General features: G+C 42.3%; 1 protein-coding gene across 2 annotated transcripts in view; it reads right to left on the bottom strand.

The window, feature by feature from the left end:
- LOC148016489 (uncharacterized) overlaps nucleotides 1–24503 on the bottom strand; it is a 65171-nt gene that overhangs the window by 26104 nt on the left and 14564 nt on the right. For both annotated transcript variants that reach the window (XM_087664315.1, XM_087664316.1), the window contains exon 5: nucleotides 12928–13006. In XM_087664315.1, the coding sequence (XP_087520441.1) occupies nucleotides 12928–13006 (79 nt within the window). The remainder of the gene's footprint in view (nucleotides 1–12927; nucleotides 13007–24503) is intronic.

Here is a 24503-nt window from a genome sequence, read left to right as displayed (position 1 = left end):
CATTAAGGGCATCCTTTATCTACTTGATCATCTGTGTACAATCACTTGTCAATATAAAGTCGTCCACATATAGCACTAATACTACACACAAATTCGAGAGTCTCCCCTCCAATACCCCAACCTCTCTTAAAGCAAGGTTTCAATCTTTCCACTCCACGCACAAGAAGCCTATTTAAGGCCATACAGAGCCCTCTTCAACCAATACACCTTACTATCTAAAGACAATAACCCTAGAAGGCTCTTCAGCCTAGATTTCCTCCTCCAAGTCTCAAAAACATTGATTTTACATCCAATTAGTAGACCAACCATCTCCTATGCATAGTTGCTTGGAGTTTCATAAAAGGAGAAACAAAAATGTGTTTCGGAGTCACGAAATCGAGTTTTGGCATGTGGCCGAAACGACAAAACAAGGAAACAAATTCTATATAGATTTCTAGGAATATTTAAATATTAGATATATATGAAGAAGTAATACCATTTGTACTTGAACCTATATACTGTTATTAGAAGAGATTTGATGAGCGTACATGAAATTACCAAAGGCTATACAACCACAATAAATTAGCTTCCAAAACTTTCAATTATCAAGATTTAGAACTCGATATAAAAGACTACAATCTACTATGAATGATGATGTCAACAATCATAAACCACAAGGCCTTGTCACACTAACCACAAGGCGTTGCTACCTCCATTGTTCTAAACTAGCAAACACATCATTGGGCACCTTGGGCCAATTATCAATATCCTTACCACTAACACAAGCAAGATGATCCTTCACTTGTGTAACACTCCCCTTGTGTATGACATGGTAGTAGTTGCATTAACGCTTTGAGCCACCCCCACCTCCATACTTGCTGATGGTGTGTGTGTGGCTCCAAAAATGTGTCCACCATGATTGTAGCTAGCTCAAAGTAGAGAAAAACAGCAGAAAAGGGGGTAAAACCAGCTCCAATGTGTGAGGACAGCTAAGGATAAAGAAAGAAGAGGGATAGCTTGCTCTAGAAACAGTGAACAAAAGCTGTAAATCTAAGGGAAAACAGATACAAAAAGTGTGGACAATGAAAAAGATTAGGGAGCTAAAGGATGAGGGATTTAGGGTCTAGGGGCTGTAAACAGCAGTAGATCTGCGGTAGGATAAGTGAACAGCAGCTAAAGAGAGTAAGCAGCAGGTAAAAGAGGCTGAAGAGCCTCTCCAGATGGATGTGATTCTATACTAAACGAATGGAGTGGAGTATATATAGACACTAGGGAGACCCCAACACAAATGAGCTAGCCCCAAAATAGACTATAAGACTACCCATAAATCACCCAATACAAAGCCTAATAAATGCCCAAATACCCATGAAATGTACATAGCTAACACCCTCTCTCAAACCATGGGTGGTCAATACAATAAAATATGCAATGATGGAAACAACAAGCCCCTAGGAACTATCACCATGTCCCATAGCAATGATATGCCCTATACCACCATAATAAATACAACAATGACAAAGAATGCTCAAAGTACCCGAATGACAACCTGAAACACTCCAAGACTCTAGCTCTAAGTCATGACTCCTAATCCAAAAGACATCTAAGAAGCACCAAGCCAATGTCGATCGTACTCAAACCTTGATCACAAAAAGTGGAAATAGTCTATCACTTGTACCCTGTGAAAGCACATCATCACCATGGATCCCCTCTCAACGAAACCCCTAAAGTGGCCCCTCACATGAGCTCAAACTAGGGGCAAAGACACCTCTCCATCAAGTAGCCCATCATAAACCTAGAAGTCAATCCCAACTCTAGGATTTGAGCCCGCTAGAATGTATGGATGCACGTAGAAAGCCTCCATCAATATCCACCGCACATGGATATATCACAAGCATCAACATGTCTAACTATTGCCCTCTCACAATCATCCCTCTCTGGCTTGGGGGTACATGAGGAGCATCAACCCACCACTAGAGGACAAGGAGATCCCCCCTCTATGCCAAGGCCCACCGGAGGAGAATAGGCATCACTATTGAGGAGTTCGGGGAATGCTAGAACCCATAAAAACAAACCCACTGGGAATCCAACCCAACCATGCCATAGGAGTAGTCAACTTAGAACCCACACAAGCAATCCTGCAGGGCACTCGTCCAAGCCCAAAGATGCCGTAGGAGTATCGACTTCGCTCCTTGACAAGGGACCAACATCCGAGTCAATCCAAAGAGTCACGAGTCAATGGAGCAACCATCTGTCCATTAGCCAAACAAAACCGGCCAAGGCACCACAAAACATAGTGACCCTCTTTGGATCAGTCACCACCATTGTGATCAATCAACATGATCACAATGGATGAAGCGTGATAGCATCTCATTTGGATAGCATAGAGAGGAGGCCACCAAAGCGACCACCAAAAGAAATCAATGAAGCATACCCAAAACCACCAGCCTCTGAAGAAGACTCAAGGAGCGCCAAAGATGTGGATGAAATCCACAATGCTTGGGACACGATCAAAGCAGTAGATGAAGAACCTGCAATTGCAAACTAAAAACCAAGTATCCCCCAAGCTCAAAAAAAAGCCTCAAAAGATCAAGGTTAGATAATGATTGTCGTTGAGGCATGAAATTTTGATACTTTGCTTATGCTTCACTTGGCATTTCATTAATTTAACGATCAATTGTGCAAATGTGATGTGCAGAGAATTTATTTCAAAATATCGAGCCAAGGATCCCAAGATATTAGTTAATTCCAAAGGCAAAAGCTATAGTAAGTTATAAATGATAGGCATTAGGTGATACCTAGTGTTCGAAATTGGCCTAGATCATTTTATTAGCCTTAACTATCAATGGTGACACTAGGGACTTGGCAACAATTAATTAATTAATGCCAGTTAAAGGGCTAATGACTACTCAAGAATACTTGGGTGATAAATTGGTCGAGCCAATTTAATTTTTGGTTGGTCGGATTAATTTCTTGGAAAAGAAATAATTATTAAATCAATTTTCAGAATTAATATTCTCAAAATTAACTTAATAAAACTGAAAATCATTGGAAATTCAGTTAGAATGGCTGCAGTTTGCCAAAACTTGCTCATACAAGTGACAGGAGGTTGGTTAGAGGCACACACACACACACACACACACACACACACACACACACACACACACAGAGCATCTTGACTCTTGCCAGCTAAGCAGAAGGCTGTTGGAGCAGGCACCAGCTGATCACGGAGGTTTCCAGCCATCAAGGTCAGCCCCTACACCATGTGACGACAGTTTGAGGCCCCCAAGAACTAGACGACACCGGTTAAACCACAAGCGACAGTAGATTGAGGACTCCTGGCTGTAGGTCACTACTATACAAGCTGTTCAAGTAGGGCAGCAACTGATTTCTGACATTTTCTCACAAAGAAACTCAGAACTTTCTCTCTCCTTAGCATTCTCTCTCGTTCTCAATCAAATCTCAAATTTCCTCAACAATTACAACCATTGGAAGTGGAGATTTTGAAGAATCTCTCCTGTAAATCCTAATTTACAGCAGGGATTAGGGCTTGACAACCATCTCGAGAAGTGTGCTCAAGTTTGGCAGGCTTGGGACTTGAATTTTAGCAACTGAAATTGAAGAATTTCAAAAGATTCAAGAGGCAGACCAGCTAACATTGAATTTGGGGCTGAACCTATCACCCAAGGAGCACAATGAGTTCAGTGACAACAAGAGGAATTTGGATTAGCAAAGGAGGTTGAAGAATCTAAGTGTACTCCATCCATTTGCAATCCAAACTAAAGAGGAGGTTGAAGAATCTCGGTGTACTCCATCCATTTGCAATTCAAGCTAATGAAATACCACAAGGGGCACCAATTTTTGGGGCCGATCGGGTGTCAAATGTCCAAGATTAAGTGGCAACATTTGCATTTCAGTTTATGTGCATTTATTTTTATTTATTTATTTTGCAAGTAAAATGTGGCTAATTATATTACTCAGAAGGCTGATTACAACGAAGTGCACATGCTCAACAGACTAACTGGAGCTGATGCAAATCACATATCCATCATGTATACAAGACTCTCAAGGCAGTTTGGGGGGGATGGGGGCAAGAAGCCATGGAGCGGGAGTGTATTGCCATCTGGGGCTGCCGCCTGCATCGTGAAGAACAAATCATGGCCGCCCCAAGTGAGCAGAAAGTGAAGATGGAGCTCCTGACAAGCTCGAGACTCGCCTTGCACCTGGTCCCAATGGCCGCAGAGAGAGTGGATGATGGAGATCCAAAGCTCTGCCAAAGTCGCATATACTGAAAGGCACTCCCTGCCAAAAACCACTTAACAGCGTGCCTTCCAAATGTGCCATCCTGTAAGACTCCCTACGATCTCCCATACCTCTAAGCGCTCTACTATAGGATCTAATACTTGGCGGTCGGGTAAAGCCTCCAAGCCAACCACTGCACAAGACCCAGCCTCGATGAGAAAAATAGTGTCCTACATCCCAGCCTCATACAAAAGGTGATGGCCTTGGCTAACTACCTACCAACAAAAAGCCCCCCACAAGATACATCCAAGGCTGGGTGCCACACAGTGGAGAATATGATAGGCTCCTCTCCACACGAGCTATGCCGCCTTGCAAGACCAAAGGCAATGCTTTGGAGTTTCCAAGTGCTGCTTTGGGCAGCTTGCAACCTCCATCTTGCTGCATCTGGGCCAACCAATTCCCAGCAGCCAAACCCCCATGTGCCAAAAGCCAAAGGAAATACGACACCCTCCTCGCCCTCCAGCTATCCCACAGGTGACGCAAGAAAGTCCAATGAAAGGCATCTGTAATGTTGTGCTCCGCCCAATATCTGCTACACGAAGACGCCCAACCCATGTCCTCCTGCATCAGTACATGTCTACCAATCCTGGCTGTGTACTCCAAGAACATCAGTGGCTTCTCGGCGACGGCAGTGGCCGGCCATAGCCACTCTCCAAGGTCCCACTCCAGCTCATCAACTGGCATGCTCTCCCATATCCAAAGGCACCACTCCTGAAACTCCTCCCAGGGCACATAAGGGTCCAGTCGCTAGGTCTTCCCCTAGAGTCCAACCACACGAATGCTCCTCCAAGGAAGGACAACAATCTCCTCATCCTACTGCCCTCTGTCAAGAACCAACCACCCCCCATCTTGCCCGGTGAAGAAAGTCCCGCAGGGGGGCACCGCCCACTCTACATGCCACCTGTAAGAGGGGATACCTACCGGTGAGAATCTAGCAACCCACACCTCACTAGGCTCCACCGGCTCTCGAATCGGGGGGTCTAGCTACTCCTGAGGGATCACTGAGTCAATTTCCCTCCTCCTCACCTCAGCTCCTCGTTGACAACCTAATGCCCGTTGCAACACCTCTCCTAATCCGCCATCCTGTACACCTCCCGCCACGTCCTGATAGTACGAGCAGGGCCAACCTTCCAACCAGCCCATTGGATGTGGGGGCGCTCACCAATCCATATCCCATCCCAATCTCTGACCTGAGGGTTCCAGACCACCGACTAGTGGTCTATCTCCTCCTGACATCCTTGGGGCCTCTGAACTAGGGCCTTACGAAGGCCTTGCCACACTCAAAGTAAGCTGTGGAGGAAGGAAGATCTAGGTGGCGTGATCTGGGCAGTCATGAAGATCCATCTCAAGGATGGCCTCCATCCACCGCCAAGCCTCGGTCTGCACTCCTGGAGACCCTCCTGCAAAATGACTTTCCAGGTCTGCCCACCTGGTATGAGAACATGGATCACTAGCTTGCCCAAAAGGGCCAGGCTATTGCGTCGAGGAGGGTGAAGCAGGCCAATGAGGGGGACAAGGGCAGCGACGTGGGAGATGCCATTGCCATCGCTGCTGTAGATGCGGCCAATGAGGCGGCAGGCGATCACCAAGATGACGGCCAGCATCACGGACTCCACGATGGCCATCCACTTGTGCATTTATTTGCTTGCTGTAATTAGAATTAAATCAGGTGCTTACCACCTATTCCCTAAAGAAAAGCTAGTATCAATGATGAAGAAATCTCAAGCAACCCAAACAAAAAAGTTAGAAGAAAGATGGGTGAATGCAAGATGGGGGGGAGGGGGGGTGCGGGCAGGGGAGGGAGAGAGAGAGAGAGGAGATACTAGGCCACTTATGGTCAACCAGCCCAAACAATCAAAAAGGTTCTCCACTTCAATAACAGATCAAGCAAGCACTTAGAAATGTGACTCAACAGTGAACACTAGTGTGTACAAGACATGACAATGGTCACATGCTAACCCACTCTAAATCATATATTAAAGCACAAGTAAGTCCAGCTATCAAATTGCAAAGTCAACATGAGTAAAGAAGAACATCATGAGCATCAATGACAACCTGAAAAGTCAATGCACAGCCAGGAAACACCAGCCACCAGACATGTACAGCTCAGAATATTGACAACCAGCCAACACAAGAGAAGCCAATAGTAAAACGCAGGGATAGGATGCCAAACTCAGGGTTTGTGCAATCGACCTGCTTAGGAAGGAAGAGCCCAGCCCAAGGAAAAGTCGCCCAGCCCAGCCAACATAAAACAGCTTGAAAACACAGGTGCTGGAGCTGAAAACACAGGTTTCCAGGGCAGAAAAGATGGCACAAACAGGTCACTCAGCCAAGGAGGAAGGCTCCCGACACTTGGATCAGTTCACAACAGTCAAACACAGAAATGGGCAGCACTCAAATGTGCAGATCTGAGACCGTACCACAGCACACAGCACCAAGAGCATCAACGCAAACATGCATAACCATGTCAGAATACGGGGCAACAATGGAAGCAAGAGACTGCTGTAATGGACTACAAGAACACAAAGAATAGGGAAGAACACTGCATAGAATGCAAGAGCTCAAACAATCAACGAATGGGCAATGGAATCCTTAATGCAATACAAGAGATGTACCATACAAACCACACAGGCAAATGGCATGTGCGGTAACCAGTAATACCTCCAAACTCCCTCTCTCCAAATGGATCCCTACATCACCGAGTGTGTCACAAACACACCTGGGAGGAGAAGGATACTCCCCCATTCCTTTGTCTCTGAAGTCTCAAGATCACCATTGGCTGCAGATCAAGTGGCAGAGCAATTTCCTCCTCAAGCGCCTCAGACTCTGCTGACTCCACATGAGCTTGCTCATGTACCCATCTATCACTAGGATTTCCAAGTGCAGAGTGTTCCTCAACTTCCTTTGTAGCTAGAAGCTCCACAAATTGAGATCCACAATGGCAGGTGCAAACATCCTGGGAATCTAGATCATAAAGCCGATATCCCACTAACTAGGAGTTGTAGCCCACAAACACACCTGCTTAGAGGACTTGGGCTCCATCTTAAACACTCCTTCAGGATGTACACATATGTGTCACACCCGAGCACCTTGAAATAAGAAATGTCAAGCTTCTAACCAAAATATGCCTCAAATCGAGTCATTCTTAGAACTACTGACACATGTAATTTGTTAAGGCTACAGGTAGTTGTGGTCACCACCTTTGCCCATAGAATTCGGGTATTGTCCAATGCTCTAGCATAGTCTTCCCCATCTCAATCACGGTCATGTTCTTCCCCTCCAAGACATTGTTCTCCTGCAAGGTGTTGGTGTTCACAAAATCCTTATGAATCCTTGACCCTATGCAAAAGCAAGCCATTTCATTGGAGGTGAATTCCTTGACTTTGTCAGCCCTACCTGTCTTCAGTTTCCACCCAAACTGATTTTCCTCAAAGATAAGTTAGTCTCAAAAATCCAAGGAGGCTAGTGACTTAACCGAAATCATCCACAATCAGCAGGAAATACTTACTTCCCTTTAGGGACTCCTACTGCATCCGTCTACATAAATCTGTAAACAAGCTCCAAGGGGGCCATGGCCACAAGAGAAACCTTGTTTGGAATGGCATCACATTGTTGTTTACCTTGGATGCAAGACACATAAGGAGGATGACTCACCCAACATTTGGTAAGCCACGAACCATTTGATCACGAGCTGCCTTCCGAAGGTACTCGCAGTAGTTGAGGTGACCAAACCTAGCATGCCATAGCTCAATCTATGATTGAGAAGAAAGGAGATAAGAGGTGAGCGCTTTTGTGCTCCAAAGCTTGTAAACACCATTGTCCTCCTTCCCTTGAGACACCACCTATCGCATCCAGCCATCTAGAATCCTGAAGGAAGCAGCATGAAATTCCAAAATGAGCCCTAGTTCACATATCTTACTCACCTATAGTAAATGGTAGCCAAGGCCTAGGACATATAAGACCTCTAATGTGAAGGCTCCACCTTTCCCATCAAGGATAACCTTCATCTAACCAATGCGTACATGGGAACAAAAGAATTGTCTCCAATCAAAATGTACCCTTGCATCAAATGCAAAGGAGCAATGACATTCTTGAAAGGATTCATGTGGCAAGAAGCACGACTCCTAAGCCTAAATGGCCATCAACACCACTCCAGAGGTAGAAGTGTCTTAATCACCTCCAAATGAAGAAACATACATGAAGATGGAACAACACCTACTCCTCATGACTCAAAGTCCTTGGTCTTCTCCTTCTTGCCTTCTTTTTTGTCCTTGTCTAGGTAATCCTTTCTCCAATGGTTGGCCTTGCCACAACTATGGCAAGTGGCTTCCTTCTTCCTAAGCTTGTTATCCTTCTTCTTCTTCTTGTCCTTGCCCTCCCTTTTATCTTTTGTGTTTTGACTCATAAGAGCCTCTAAATGAGATTTCTAAAAATCTTGTGTCTTGAACCCTTCCTCCTAGTCCAAAATCATGGGAACTAGCTCTTCCCACTTGATGGTGTCAATATGCCCCATGGTGATTAAAGGAGGAAAAACCACCATTCCAAGGGGGAAATGTGACCAAAAAGTCATCAACATTTCTCCTAAAGAAGCTCGCCTTGCCAACATTGTGTGCCTCCATCTGCAATTGCCAGAGTTTGTTCATGTGATTCCTCATAGGCACAAACTTGTTCAGGTGATGAGTGACCACATCAGTATCTGCATGGAGACCCTCTTCATAGGCATCATCCTATTATACACTTGATCAAGATGCAACTAAATCTAACAGGTGCCGGTCATATGCACACAAGATGAATAAGAACGAGCGACTGTGAGCATTCAACTTATCCCAATGTGCCTAGGCCTCTCCAACTACAATTTCTCATGTTGAGAAATGGTTGAAGACCCATTGTCTACTGGACGATCAATGGCCTGGGTCACGAGGTCTAACAAATCATATGACTCCAAGATGGCCTCTATCATCACTCACCAAATATTGTAGTTTTCTCCTTCGAGTGATCCCAAGGAAGAGCTAATAGGACAAGGAACTTCCATTCCATAAGCGCTAAAACTCAATGTCCACCTTAGTAGACATCTCATTCCAACTTTGCACAACTTCCAATGTGCTGGGTAGTCCCCCTCTGGCTTCAAACAGGCAACCAATTAGGACATCCTTCACCCATACAGTGAAGGACTTTATTGTTAACAAGGCTAAAAACACAGCCTCTATCATGCCTTGACCGTTGTTCTTGCATAAACAAATAGAAAACAGGTCTCCATTAGCATGTGTCTCTCCTCACACCAACCATGTAATGATGTGCAGCCTTCCCACTCACACCCATATGCTGAAAACACCGAATCCTCCTCCTCAGGTTTGCCCATGCTTGATCAGCCCCTAACACCGCTTTGATACCACATCAGAGTGCAGTGATGCAAAAACATATGCTAGGTTTAATCGTAGATGCTGAGCACTGCATGGGGCAGGGCTTTTTTCTTTTTCTTTTTTCTTGTGTGTGTGTGTGTGTGTGTGTGTGTGTGTGTGTGTGTGTGTGTGTTTTTTGGGGCAGGGGGCGGCGCGCGCTGGGGGAATGGATGATGGATGTTGAGCGCTGGAGGTAAATAAATCAGGGAAGTGCACGTATAATGACAGCCAGAAACCACATAAGCTGTGTACAAAGTTCAAACAGATTGACTTGAGTGTGACCAGCAAGCGCCTAAAATAGGTAGGATTGGGGGCTCAAAAAGGGGCAGGTCGGCCTGTCCAGAATGGCCCACCTGGGGCAAGCCAACAAGGCTGCCATCTGGCAGCCCAACCTGCTCTGCTGCCTGCTGCCTGCCCGTGTGCAACCCGAGCCACCATTGCTGCCCGTGATGTGGCTGGTAGGTGCAATCCTTTAACATAAACAACGAAGTAGGTGCCATTGTTTATGGATTCTACAAGCACATAATTGTTTCCTGGTGCATGGCAGTGTGGTATAATGATCGAACAATCTACTAAAGGATATTGGTCACTTAGCATGGGTTGATCCAATGATCGAGGATGCAAATCAGCTGGTGACATTATCCTAAATACCTTCGTTATGAGTTTGTCCAAAATGTCTAAGATGATGTTGCTGTAAGTATTATGAAAACCCTATTGCACATAATAATTTGATATTGAGGCAACTTAGAGAATGTAATATTGCAATGAGGCAGCTACTTGCTGGTGATAAGTTCACCACATTTGCATCAGCAGCCACTTGCATAGGTTTACTATGCAAGGGAGGGCAAAGAACAGTGACTTTTGGAAAGAGGTGAAGAGGACCTATGCAATGGTGCAGCCAATAGTAAACTTATTGAGGCTTCCTAATGCTATGCAACCATGTATTGGAAAAGTGTATAAGGTCGTAGATTGGCTGATTGAAAATTTGGAAGAGTGAGTGCCTAATCATGAAAAACTGAGATCTTTGATCTTTGTGTTCAGAGATGGAATGCGTGCAGCTCACCTTTACATGCAGCAGCCTTTGTTTTGGACCCTAAGTTTCAAGATAAGGATCAAGAAATTGATGATAAGGTGAGCCATAATTTCTATAGCACCCAATACTTAATGCAAATACTAGGCATAAGATCAAAGATCAGCTTGCTAACTACGAGAGGTTTCAAGGCTCTTATGCCTGTAATGATGCACAAGTGGACTACTTCATGATTGGGGCACCCTTGTGGTGGGAGGATTTTTGGGTTAGATGGGCCAGACTTTCAACAGTTGGCTGTCCACAACTTGCGTTGACCTATGAGTTCCTTGTGTTTAGAGCAATCGTAGAGCTCCTAAGTATCACAATAACATGAAATTTTGATGCTTTGCAAAGCATTTGATTAAAAGTTGATCAAATGTGCAAATATGACTTGCACATGTGAAATGTAGGTCAGTTATTTCACAATGTGGGACCTAGGACCTCACAATATCAGACTAGCAGCCTTTACCCTTGTATACATCATTATTACTACTCTAATATATGAACAGGAGGATCATTTCCATCTTTGGACTCTCTACTCTCTTTAGTTGTGTGTTTTTGGAGACTAGGGCATTAGAGTGCCATATAGTTACAACATTGTGCATTGCAGCCTTTTTGCTCACGATAACTTCTGTACTAATGCTCCTGTTTGAAGTTTCATCTAAAGCATTTTGAAGATGGCAAAGTCTCAGATAAAACAGTTTCACAGCTTGCTGGAAGGCAGATGCAATTTATCGCCACACAACTATTTCTTTGAGGAAGAGCAAATGTTTTATGCATAGATGTATGACTTGTCTCTTGATTTCTTCAAACTTATCTGCAATGTAGTCAATGTTTACATTTTTCCTTCTTTTGAAATAAAAAATAGAAATCCATTGTCTTGCAGCAACCATGATTGGGTGATATTTAGTCTTGATCAATTTCTGCCAATGTCTATTATAGAGAGATTTATTTCGATATGATCTTTGAAGTTTATGCAGAATTTTTAAGTTTTTTGTATCCTGGATTAAGGGGGGAGCAGAATGGTTACCTGTCATTTCACAACAGCTCATGACTCATCTCATGATTTGTTGTTGATTGGCCCTTACTCTATAGGCAAGTTGGTTTAGAAAACTTCCACTGAACCAAATTTTTTTGTGGTCTTCTTCCCTTACAAAGACTGGCGCTCTAGCTAGAGAACTTGCAAAAACATTCCAGATTATTTCCTGTAATGCATCTTTTTTAAATAGATCTAAGAGTCCCTCCTTTTCTTCTCTGTCACAAAATAGACCAACAATACGAGATTCATGCAACAGGGTAACTAAGAGAACACTTCATGCCCCACATTTTTTATTTCAATCCCATCATCACAGAAAATGGTTAGCCAACCTTCAATGGCTACATAGGCAGTCACAGGGGTCCAGTCACAATCCTCAAAAGAAGAGGTCTCACCTACACAAACTGCATAGCCTTCAATGTAATCGATTTTAACAATACTTTATATGATCAAAGTCTTGACTCTCCAAAGAGATATTTTAATCACCCGTGACCCCATATGGTTAGAATTGAGGGGTTGCTGCCTTGATGAAAACCTAGCTCAGCAATCTATGCACAGCTCAGGTACTATTTGGCTCCACGCAGTACCTGATGTCCTCTAGAGCTACTTGGAGCTGGTACTAACTGGTCTAAAAAGACCTATTTAGTCTTTCAAAAAAAACTAACGTCTGCACATGGTTGTAATAAAGGTATCACAGCACAACCCTTGCATGAGAAAATAGAAAATCAATTGGAAACTCATTGCAGAGACATTGACCTACATAGAATTTTGAAGGCTATCTTGCAATGGCAAGACAAAACATGGTCACAGAATTTCACTCCCTTTGCATAATATACATTAAAGGCCTTTTACCACCAAAAACCCCTTAGACATAACAAAATCCTACACTAGGGCTCAGCAGACAGTCGTTCATGGTCACGAGGACATAAGAAAACTCGTTCCTTGTTCAAAAAAGTAACACACCAAGCCGAAAACATAAAACAGAGACATAGGACCACAACTCATTTGGAAGAACAAAAACAAACTCCAGCATTTTCATAAGAAGCAAAACCACAATATCACATAAATATAACCACAGGAACAACATGCTACAACATGAGAAAGGAATCAACCAAATATGACAGCAAAAAGGAATGGGATCTTACTTAAATGTAAGAGAACATCTTTCACTTCCAGAATATTGGATTTTCGATGCTTCGCCAACTTACAAGCAAAAGTTGTGACCTGTGTTGCATAGAAATCTCTCTCTCTCTCTCTCTCTCTCTCTCTCTCTCTCTCTCTCTCATGCAAATTCAAGGTGTTCAACATCTCCAAATTGTTTTTGTTTGAAACAATCTCAATTGCAATCCTTGCCTTTATAATGTGAAGCATACAATAGTCCCCAAGCTGTCAGAGTGCAGTGAACAAGGAAATGTACACACGGAGAGAAAAAAGGGAGACAGAGAGACAGCAGAATGCTGAAGACTGCAATGAATGTATGCTGAATACAGAAGAGGGCAGTATGTACAGAGGGCTGTAAGACTATGAACAGCCAGAGCACTCTCTCATTCTGTATAGCTGCCCTAAATAGGGCAAATACTACAAAAATATGGATCAGGTTGGCCAGTAAAACTGGCAGACTGCACAATAAATGTTGCCAACTGCAGTAAATAACTGCCATCTGCCATGTGGCACTCCTGCATGAAGTTAGACCTGTCCGCCCTGATCTGCCTGCCCTAATCACTGCCCAAACTGCTGGTGACTGCATATCTACTGCCCAAATTGCTCGTATGCAATGCAATGCTGCATAAACTGCCCTAATCTTCCTAACCATGTGTACCAACCTGGAGGTAGCCAAATCTCTAACAGCCCCTCTCAGATCTTGGACGCCGCATAAGGCTCACAAACCCAGAATACTACTAAAGAACAACCTAAGGAAGTGCCTTGATTAACAAATCTGCCACATTATCCTTTATCTTGCAATACTCCACATCAATGGTCCCATCCAATTTCTTCTAACAAATGAAGTGATACTGTATCTCAATGTACTTCATCCTCCCATGAAATACAGGATTCCGTGCCAAGGCTATGCAACTCTCATTGCCGCATAGTAGTGTGGTAGCTCCTATATGTGCCGAGCTCCTCCAACAACCTCCAAAGCCTAATGGTCTCACAAGTAGTAGAACAATCCACTCGGTACTCAACCTTTGTAGATGAAAGTGTGAAGAAATGCTCTAAATATAGAAAACACAAAACCAATGGTACGACAAAGCACAAACTGATAACACAAAATACAATTAGGGTTAGGGTGACTCAAAGCCAGTGAACAAAATGCATAATTAAGTGAATGACTACTGAATATACAATACTCATGAAACAAACACACTATGTAGTGAATCTTGAACCTCGAACTCTCGTATCTCTAGGATCAAGGAAGAGGTTATGATCTGGCGAGAGTGTCATACTCAAAAACAGATCCCAAAATCAACAAGGCAACCTCTGTGTGTTGAACACTTGCAAGCACAACCAGAGAGGCTGAATTTGATGCAAACAAGCAGTGAGGAGAGAGAAAGAACAAAAACGCAAGTACCTGAGGAGAGAAAAAAACTAGGCGACAGTTGGATACAGTAGACAACCGTACAAGAAGTGTAGGAAATATAGGCGATAACTGAAGAAGAGAGAAACTCAGCAAATGCAGGAATTGGATGATGGTGAGTGTGAGACGGATGGAACACCTCCAGATAATGACATTAGCAACAAACGCAAGGTTCTGAGTGCAGGGGACCGCTCCAGGGTACCAAGTGGCAACTCCTAGATGCAAGCGACAGCTCACAGGTGGAGTTGGAGACTAGACTCTGGTGCCAGATGATAGCATACAACAAGTAAAAGGTCTAACCGTAATGTCCTCCACAAACGGGGTGTGGGCAACAAAGATATAGCTCCTAAAACCTACAAAAACAAGATTGAGGAAGAGTGGTAGGCTACATGCCTATTTATAGAAAGTTGGGGACACCCAAATTAAGGTTTGGCATGTAAGACATTGTAACTCTCTAGGATTGCATTTCTTTAGAAAATAATAAGGTTTCTTCATTAATTAAGCGTGTTTTGGGACTGTTTAAGTCAAACTAATGAAGTTTTAGCTCAACACTCGCTCTTAGGCCCAAAACTTAGCCATGAGAAATAGGCCCTTTTGTTTACTTTCTTTTACCCCAAGGCTCTCGAGATGCAAGATACTCTGAAAATTGTTTGGAAAGATATTCATCCCCCCCCCCCCCCCAATTGGAGCAAAGGGTCGGAATGCGAAAGTTGCTTTGGTTCTCTATGATGGCAATAAAAGTCTTGAAGCAAGAGAAGACTTAGACTTCAACCCATATACCCAAGTGAATTAGGATTTGTCATCGTTGAATGTGACAAAATATAGGAATCAACCAATGGATCCGGTCCACATAGCACCACAAACATCCCTATGAAGGAGATGCACGATAGATAGCAAATCCACATAAGAATCCTTCAAAAAAGAGAATCAATGCATCTTACTAAGTAAACAACCTTCACAAATGTGATTCGATGGCAAGTGAATTTTTGGAGGATCTTTGACCATATCCTCTAACTAAAGCTTCATCAATGCTCAATAGTTAATGTGGCCAAGACTATAATGCCATAAATGCATATCATGAAAAGATTCCTAGCACTATCAATAGGATTTTCAGCAAGTTGTTGATCATAAGTATCAAGACAATAGAGATCTTTAGTAAGAGCGTTTGTCAAGACAATGGTAGAAGAAATTTGATCATCGTATAATGCACATCAAAAACCATCAAAAATGAAGCAAAACCCTGAAGTTGCAATGGCTGAGATGGAAATAAGATTCTTCTTGATGCCAGGCACGTAGAGAACATCATGCAATGTCAAAGGAGTACCCAAAACAGAGATAACTTGCACATGTCCAATGCCTTTAACTGCATAAGAGGCATTGTTAGCACATGACTATACCCCCTTTAAGTACAGCAAAGAGAGAGAAAAATAATGCTCGACAAGAGGTGATATACTTAGATGCACCACTATTGAAATACCAAGTAGAAGCCTCATCAATGATAGAAAAACAAGCATTATGAATACAAGGGCTATACTGTGTAATTCCTAAACTGAGAATACTTCACGATCTCATGTGTGAGAGCAAGACAGGACTCCCCCTCCTCAAATGCAATGTGCTTACGACATTCAGTGATGTCATGCCCTATCTTTCAACAATAATTAGAATTAATGCAATTGGGGCAGATTTATTGCAAACATTTTGAGGCATTTTGCATCAGTGATGCATTTTGAGCCCATTTGTACTTTGACAGTAATATTACAACAGATTTACTGCTGAGTGGGAGAAATTTGGACTTGGGATGCATTAAATGTTGTAAATTGCAGCTTCTCTTGGTACACATATTGCTGAATGCTCATTATGCAGTGAAACAGTGGTACATACAACACTTGGGTTATTGCATTTGGGCATTATGGTGATGTATTATTGAAGTGGGAGCTGTCATTTCTGCAAATGTATCAGATTTGACTCATGTACATGCTATAATCAGCACTTGGGACTGACATTTGCAACAAAAATATCTTATTCTTGGACATCTTTGGAAGTACAAGTGTATGTATTTGCTGTTATATTCAGCAACCTTACTACTGGCTGAAAGTATGCAGCATTTAATGCATCTACATCTCATATTTAATGTTGGTAATGCATCTACATCTCATATTTAAATATGTTGGTAATGCATCTACATCTCACAGAAAGAATCTTTTTGAGATTCATAAATTTGATAGCAATGGCTTTGATCTTTAGAAAGATCATATGCAGGGTATACTTTTTCTAAAGGATTGTGATGATGCTTTGGCAGAACATAAGCCTGTTGCTTTGTCACATGAGGACTAGACTAAAATGAATAAGAAAGCCATTATTTACATCAAAATGACAGCCACAGATGATATATTGGTTGATATCAAGGGACTCACCACTGCTTATGCAATTTGGGAGGAACTCAAGGCTACGTATGAGAATACCACTCCTGTCAATCAAGTATATCTCATGCGAAAGTTGGTCAACTTGAAGCTTGATGAGTCTAAGCCCACCTCAAAGCATTTAAATGCTTCTAGTATCTTAAGTCAATTACAGGATGCAAGCTTGCCGGTTTTTGATCCTAAGCTTAAGGCTATTTTCTTGCTCATGATTTTGCCAAATTCATGGGAAGCATTGGTTGTGTCATTGAGCAACAATCCCAACTTGACATTTGATGGTGTGTGTGGTCCTATTCTCAATGAGGAGATTAGATGCAAGGTAAGTGGGGGAAACAGTGGATCATCCTACAATGTAAGAGGATGAACTGAAAAGAGGACAAACATTATAAATAAAAACAAACATTGCAACAAAAGCAAGGAAAAACAACAAGATGTCACTTACTATCAGTGTGGACGCAAAGGGCATTAAAAAGCCCGATTGTAAGTACTATAAAAAGAAGCAAGAACACAAGAAGCAGGCTAATGCAAAAGGCAAAAAGAATGAGGATGACAGCTCTACCCCTAAAGAAACAAAAAGGGCAAATATGGTATCTAATGTTGTTATTGAGGAGATAGAAGAAGATAAAGATGTTGATTTCCTAGTTGCATCTTCAAATCCACATGCTATGACAGTGGAAGACATGTATATCACTAAAAGGGATGTGATAGATGTCTTGTTGTCTGCTCATGATGGTTTGTTACAATCGTGGATTGTTGACAATGGTGGTTCATTTCATGTAACTTCATCTGTGGAGTGTTTTTCTTCTTATACAGAAGGTAGCCTTGGAAAAGTCTACCTAGGCAATAACCATGCATGTGATATTGAAGGAATGGGCATCATATACCTGGCTCTTGAAAATGGTCAAAATTTGATTCTTCATGATGTTAGGTATATACCTGGCATTAAGAAGAACTTGCTTTCTATTGGGCAACTAGATAGTAGGGGTTACTTCACTATCTTCGGTGGTGGAATGTGGGAGATACAGAAAAGGTCTATGCTAGTCATTAGAGGTGATAAAAAGGGTACTCTATATTATCTTCACTACAAGGCACTTCCTGGAAAGCTAGTTACAGTTGTTGAAGTGTAGTCACACATGGAGTTATGGTACAAGCGTCTTGGACACATGAGCCAAAAGGGTTTACACGCACTTTCTTCACTTGGAAGAGTTGATGTGAAAAACTCAAAGCTAGACTTTTGTGATGACTGTGTTTTGGGAAAACATATAATGAATTCATACTCTCATGGAGCCTCTAGAAAGGCATGTATCTTGGATTTAGTCCCTTTTGATATATGTACCATGCCAATAAAAACTCATAGTGGTTTCCGTTATTTTGTATCTTTTATTGATGACCATTCTAGAAAGCTATGGGTTTATTTGCTTAAGTACAAAAGCGAGGCATTGGACGCCTCTAAAAGTTTTTATGCATTTGTTAGTACTCAAAAGGGCTTAAAATTAAATGCATAAAACAAACAATGGGGGAGAATATGTATCTAAAGATTTCAAAAAGTTTTGTGATACTAATGGGATTAAACGGGAGCTAATAGCTCCTTATAATCCATCATCTAATGGTGTGGCCAAGCGAATGAATCGCACTTTATGTGAGAAGATTCGATGCATGCTATCCATAGCTAATCTTTGGTGCATGTTATCCATAGCTAATCTCCCGTAGTTGTTTTGGGGAGAGGCACTTAAAACCTTAGTGCATATTTGCAACCGATCTCCACATCATACACTTGAAAGTGACATCCCTAAAGAGGTTTGGTCTGGCAAACCTACTTCATATGACCAATTAAGGGTCTTTGACTGCAAATGCTATGTACATGTACCTGTTGATAGTAAACCCAAACTTTGACATAAAATCCCACAGAGGCATCTTCATGGGTTATGGAGATGAAGGTGAAACGGGCTATAGGTTTGGGTTCCAAGCATGAAAAATGTGTTACACAACCCAAATGTGGTATTTAATGAGTCAAAACTGTTGAAAAATACCACACCTAGTGATTTGGACAAAAAGAAAGTGAAATTTCAGCATGATCAGCCACTTGAATAGCCATTAGCCACTGAAAATTCAGCTCCATTTGATGCTGGTTATGATAATCAGAGTATCATCATTGAGCCAGATGAAAATGGATAGCAAAGGAATGCTGAAAATCAGCTTGGGCAACAAAATCTGCATGCTGAAAATGAATTACAGCAACCTGAACATGTATTACAGCAGCCTGAAAATACAGTTCAGCAGCCAAATAATGAGGTCATTGACATTCCTTTGGATGTGGATCTATTGCCTGATAGCAAGATCATTCGGTGAGAAGGTCTACACATGTCAAGAGACCTATACAAAGGTTTGATCCCTCTTTGGACTGCATTTTACTCACAGATGAGGGTGAGCCTCTCACATATAAAGAAGCCTTATCATGTGAGTTAAAGAAAAAGTGGGAGCTAGCTGTGCAGGAAGAAATGAAGTCATTGTATCAGAATGATACTCGGGATTTGGTTCCATTGCCCAAAGATAGGAAAGCTATTCCAAACAAATGGGTCTATGAAATCAAGTGTGTGGACAGCAAACCCAAATACAAAGCCAGGCTTGTGGCTAAGGGCTGTACAAAGAAAGAGGGGATTGACTTTCAGGAAGTCTTTTCACCTATTGTCAAAATGACCACTCTTCGTGTCACAGGGACGTGAAATTTTGAGGTGCTTTAATCTTGCTAGTAACATTCGATTAAGTTACTAATCAAATGTGCAAGGTTGTTTATCACATGTGATGCACATGGCAGTTATTTCATGGGAACGGGTGTGACCGGCCTGTTCGCTGGGAAGGGCGGTAGTGTACAACCAAATTATATAAATGCTTTCACCCAATTTACAGTCGCCCACTTTACCTGAACTTAAAGACACAAAATCAAGAAGAAATACAAGAAGCTAGAATGCTCCTGTTGCCACACAGACACCCTATTGGCCCCTAAGTCAGGCGTCCCTTGCGGTATTTCTTTATTTTTTTAAAGAGAAAGTACAATGGGCTGTCTTTCACCTATTCTGGGTGAAATTTGGCAGCATAACAGTACAATTACTGACCCAAATCAAGTTGACCAGGAGGGGAAACTCTACCCAAGTCTGAAACTTCTAGTTGGAGTGCAGAGTTGACCATTTCAGTCTGCTGTAATTACTAATTCAGACCTATTGTGAGACCTGTTTTCAACTCATATTGTTCCCTATACTGTTCAGCCCACTGTAATTACTGATTCAGACCTATTCTGAAACATGTTTTCAGCTCATATTGTTCCCTGTACTGTTCTACATCATCTGTGCCAAGTGCCCCTTGACTCTGACATCAATTGGGCTCTGAAATAACCTCTGAACAGTCCAAATTCTGTATTGATTTAGTGCTGTTTCAGACACCTGCTTGGTGAGATTACCACCCTCACCTATTCCCGCTTGGGAACAGCAAACAACTGCTCCTGTTCCTGAAGAAAGGAGACTCTTGCCTCATGCAAAAACGGCATATTCCCACACAACTGTACATGCATCAGAAGAAAGGCCCTTGATTCTGAAGCATAACCATACTGTTAGAGAGAGAGAGAGAGAGAGAGAGAGAGAGAGAGAGAGAGAGTAGGAAACAAGCCCAGCCCTCAGCGTATCATAGACAAGGTAGGCCAGCTCTCAAGAGCTCTCCATCTGCAGCTGTTCATCACAAATGAGACCCTTTCAGCCCAAAAACTGCACGCCAGCCCCTCTTTAAAGAGGTAAGTGCACAACTTTGTGCCACATGGCAACACTGGAAGGTGTTTCCCGTTCTAGCCTTCTGGTCTAAAATTCTCCATCCTCTGTTCAAAATTTGACCCCGGCACAGACCAGAGGATTAATCCTCGTACAAAAACGAAGATAATGACGCGAACAGATTCTGAGGCCCAAAAATAGTAACTCCCTAAATTTTAGGAGTTGCTTCCATTGCATCCCCACTAGTCTTCTGACCATCTTTGCAAACTATGGCTACATCCAAATTTGTAATGTAGCTCAACTGAAAGTGAATTTCCACTGATGACCCCACATGGACTAATCTCTTGAAGATTTGTCCATCTTCACTTTGAACTAGTCTCTTCCAGGCTAGTTCTTCAACACACTTGTCCATATACACTTTCACAAGTCTCTTCCAGACTTATACTGGACCTTAACTGTCCAGTCTTGACTCACTAGAAATTCCTGTCTGTTTCACATACTGGCCATGCAACTCAGGCATTTAGATTTCAAGAGAGATCCTTCCAAAAAGAAAACCCAAATAAAATATGTAATAAAGAAATCAACAAAAAGGTAATAGTTGTCACAGTCTTGTGATAACGGGCCAAGGACCCTGAGGATGCAGTGGGTGTTAAAGGCAAAAGTTGTATTAAGTTATGCCAACCGGGTTTTGGTGGTCAGTTGGTGCCAGGTTGGACCCTAGGACAATTGTTTGGCCATTAAGTGTCAGTGGTGACACTAGGGACTAGCATTAATTAATTAATTAATGCTAGTCTAAGGGTCAACAAAGGTTGGGAACCACTCCAAGTTGCAAATGGCCCAGCCAATTTCATTACAGATGGGCATGTTTAATTTTGGGCAGGGTCAAAACGGCTGAAATTAATTTTCAGAATTAATTAATTCTGAAAATTTAATTTAATGGCTGAAAATGCATTAGGAAGGCTGCCACTTGGCAAAACTTTCCCATGCAACTAGGGAGAAGGCTGTTGAAGGGTGGTGGAAGTGGAATTGCAACCGTTCGAAGCTTGGTAGAGAGAAGAGGAGGTGATCAGATTGGACTCTGAGAGGCGACGACGACTGATCGCGCGCCGCAACAGGACAGGGGGCAGCAGGATTTCTCTTCCGCCTCAAAAGAGCGGCGGTAGAAGAGGAGGGCTCGCCAGCCGAGCTAATGTTTTACCCCCCTTTTGAAGCTATTGGTGCCATCAGATTTGTCATCAGAGCTACGAATCAAAAGATACATTTCAGCTGATTTTCTCTCTCTCTACAACATTCTCTCATCTCCTCCAGTCTATGCTCAAGTATTCTTAGTAATTCTCAGCCATTGGTAGTAGAGTACAGCCAAATTTGGTGGACAGCAGAGACTTTCCTGCTGTAAACCCTAAATTACAGCAGTAATTAGGGTTTAGTAGCCACCTTGGGACCCATGCCATCAGTCAAAGGCATTGTACACTGAAATCAGCATTGGAAATTTGTGGAATTGTGAGAATTTCAGATGCCAGCCCATCTATTGTGAATTTAGGGCAGCATTTGACCAGTTGGGGTTCCATTAGAGCAAGTCCTGGGTAAAAATCAAGGGGCAATTTGCCCGAATGCTTTGCTGATTATTGGAACAGCAAGGGGCTTTTTGAATCAGCCAAGGAGATCATGAAATCTCGGCTTGTAATTTATCCATTAGCAATTGAAATTAAAGAAATACCGAAAGGGGCACCAGTTTTGGGGCCAACAAGGTGTCCACTATCCAAGTTTATGAAGGTAAGTGAGCATTTCAATTTATGTTCATTTGCTAATTGCTGTAATTAGGTGCTTAATCAGGTTAAACCACCCTATCCGAGAAGAAAGGTTGGTTTCACTTCGGGTATTGTTAGCTATCGTAGCATCTATGGATCTTGAACTTGATCAAATGGATGCTAGAACTGCATTTTTGCATGGTGATTTAGAAGAAGAATTGTACATGAGACAACTAGAAGGCTTTGTTATGTCAAGAAAGGAGCACTTGGTATGTAGGCTTAAGAGAAGCTTGTATGGTTTAAAACAGGCTACAAGACAGTGGTATAAAAAGTTTGATGCCTTCATGCTCTCACATGGGTTTAAAAGAAGCAATGCAGATCGTTGCTTGTATGTAAAGAAGGCTGATGATGAAAGCCTTATTATACTTGTGCTTTATGTGGATGATATGCTTATTACTAGTAAGCATAAAAGCCAAGTTAATGCACTCAAAAGACAGTTGAATTCAGCCTTTTCCATGAAGGACTTGGGTCCAGCTGAACACGTTTTGGGCATGCATGTGACAAGAGACAGAGAGCAAAAGCTCTTATTTCTCTCACAAGAAAAGTACATCAGCAAAGTACTTGATCGTTTCTCTATGGCCAATGCTAAGCCACTTGGTGTTCCTTTACCACTATACCTCAAGCTTAGCAAAGCAAATTGCCCAAAAGATAATAAGGCAGCTAACTCTATAAAGGGTGTTCCTTATGCTTCATCTTGTGGGCCACTCATACATGCTATGGTTGCCACTAGACCTGACATTGCTCATGTAGTGGGAGTTGTGAGCAGGTTTACGCCAAATCCTAGCAAAGCACATTGGGAAGCAGTGAAATGCATCTTCCGGTACCTTAAGGGCACATAAAGAAAATGTATTTGCTAAGGAAAGGGTACATTAGATCTACACGGATATTGTGATGCAGACATGGCCGGTAACTTGGATACTCACAAGTCTACTAGTAGGTATATATTTACTTTGACTAGTGGGGCCATTTCTTGGTGCTCTAGATTGCAAAAGATAGTAGCACTTTCTACCACTAAGGCTGAATATATTTCAGCCACTGAAGCTTCAAAAGAATAAGTTTGGCTTGCTCGTTTGATCAAGGATTTTGGGCTGCCCACCAAAACACTTGTACTTGGATGTGATAGCCAAAGTGTTGTATGCCTAGCTAAGAATGTATGTTTCATGTATGTACCAAACATATTGATGTGTGGTATCACTTTATCAAGCAGGTTCTGGATCATGGTCTAATCACACTGACTAAGATCAAAACACTAGATAACCCTGCAAATGCTCTCACTAAGTCTTGCAAAGGCTCAACATGAGCATTGCATTTGGCTAGTGGGAGTTGGTTAAAGGTTTGCTTAGGACCTTTAAGTGGGAGGTTGTTGGGTGTAAAGGCCCTTACACTACTCCTGTGTGTATATTTATTTACACATGTGAACACACCCTTGCGGGTGTAAGTGTTTCATACCCTAAGTATAAATACATTATTTTATTCTTTGTGTGTACCATACTAGAACACATCCATCTCTCGACTCTCCACTCTCTCACTGTATTGCACAATTGAACACACTCGATTGATGTGCACACTACTTGAGTGCTTCCTCCCACACCCTTCATAATTTTCTCGTACTTTGGGGCATAGTGACTCAATGGGACAAAAAATGATTTAAAACCATCACTTAATGCTAAATCTTTTGACCAAATCACACCAAAAGCCCTCAAAAACAAACCAAAAAAAACCATGAAAAAGTCCATTGCTAATTCCATCCGCCTTTGCAAGACTTGGTGGACTATTGGGCAGCCGACGATCACCCTTGGTCCAATGCACTAGCCTCTCTAGGGTGATCACTTGGGCTCCCTTGGTAAGACAACCATCAGCTCTGTAGTCTTGGTAGGTCACTGGGCAACCGACATACCCTTTGCCCAATGCACTAGTTGCTTTGGGGTGGGACACCTTGGGGTAAAAGAAAATATATATTAAGGGCTTATTTCTCATGGCTCGGTTTTGGATTGAAAGGGGGTATTGAGCTAAAAATGCATTAGCCTAACTGAAACAACCCCAAAACACGCTTAATTAATTAAGAAAACCTCTTTTTCATAAAGAAACGCGATCCTAGAGAGTTATTGTGTCCCACATGCAAAACCCTAATTTGACTATCCCAAACTTTCTATAAACAGGTATGCA

This window comes from Lygodium microphyllum, chromosome 23 (assembly GCF_053477565.2).
Source record: "Lygodium microphyllum isolate KBCC chromosome 23, Lygodium_microphyllum_v1.1.10, whole genome shotgun sequence".
Classification (NCBI taxonomy): Eukaryota; Viridiplantae; Streptophyta; class Polypodiopsida; order Schizaeales; family Lygodiaceae; genus Lygodium; species Lygodium microphyllum.
This window is presented reverse-complemented; position numbering and strand designations above follow the sequence as displayed.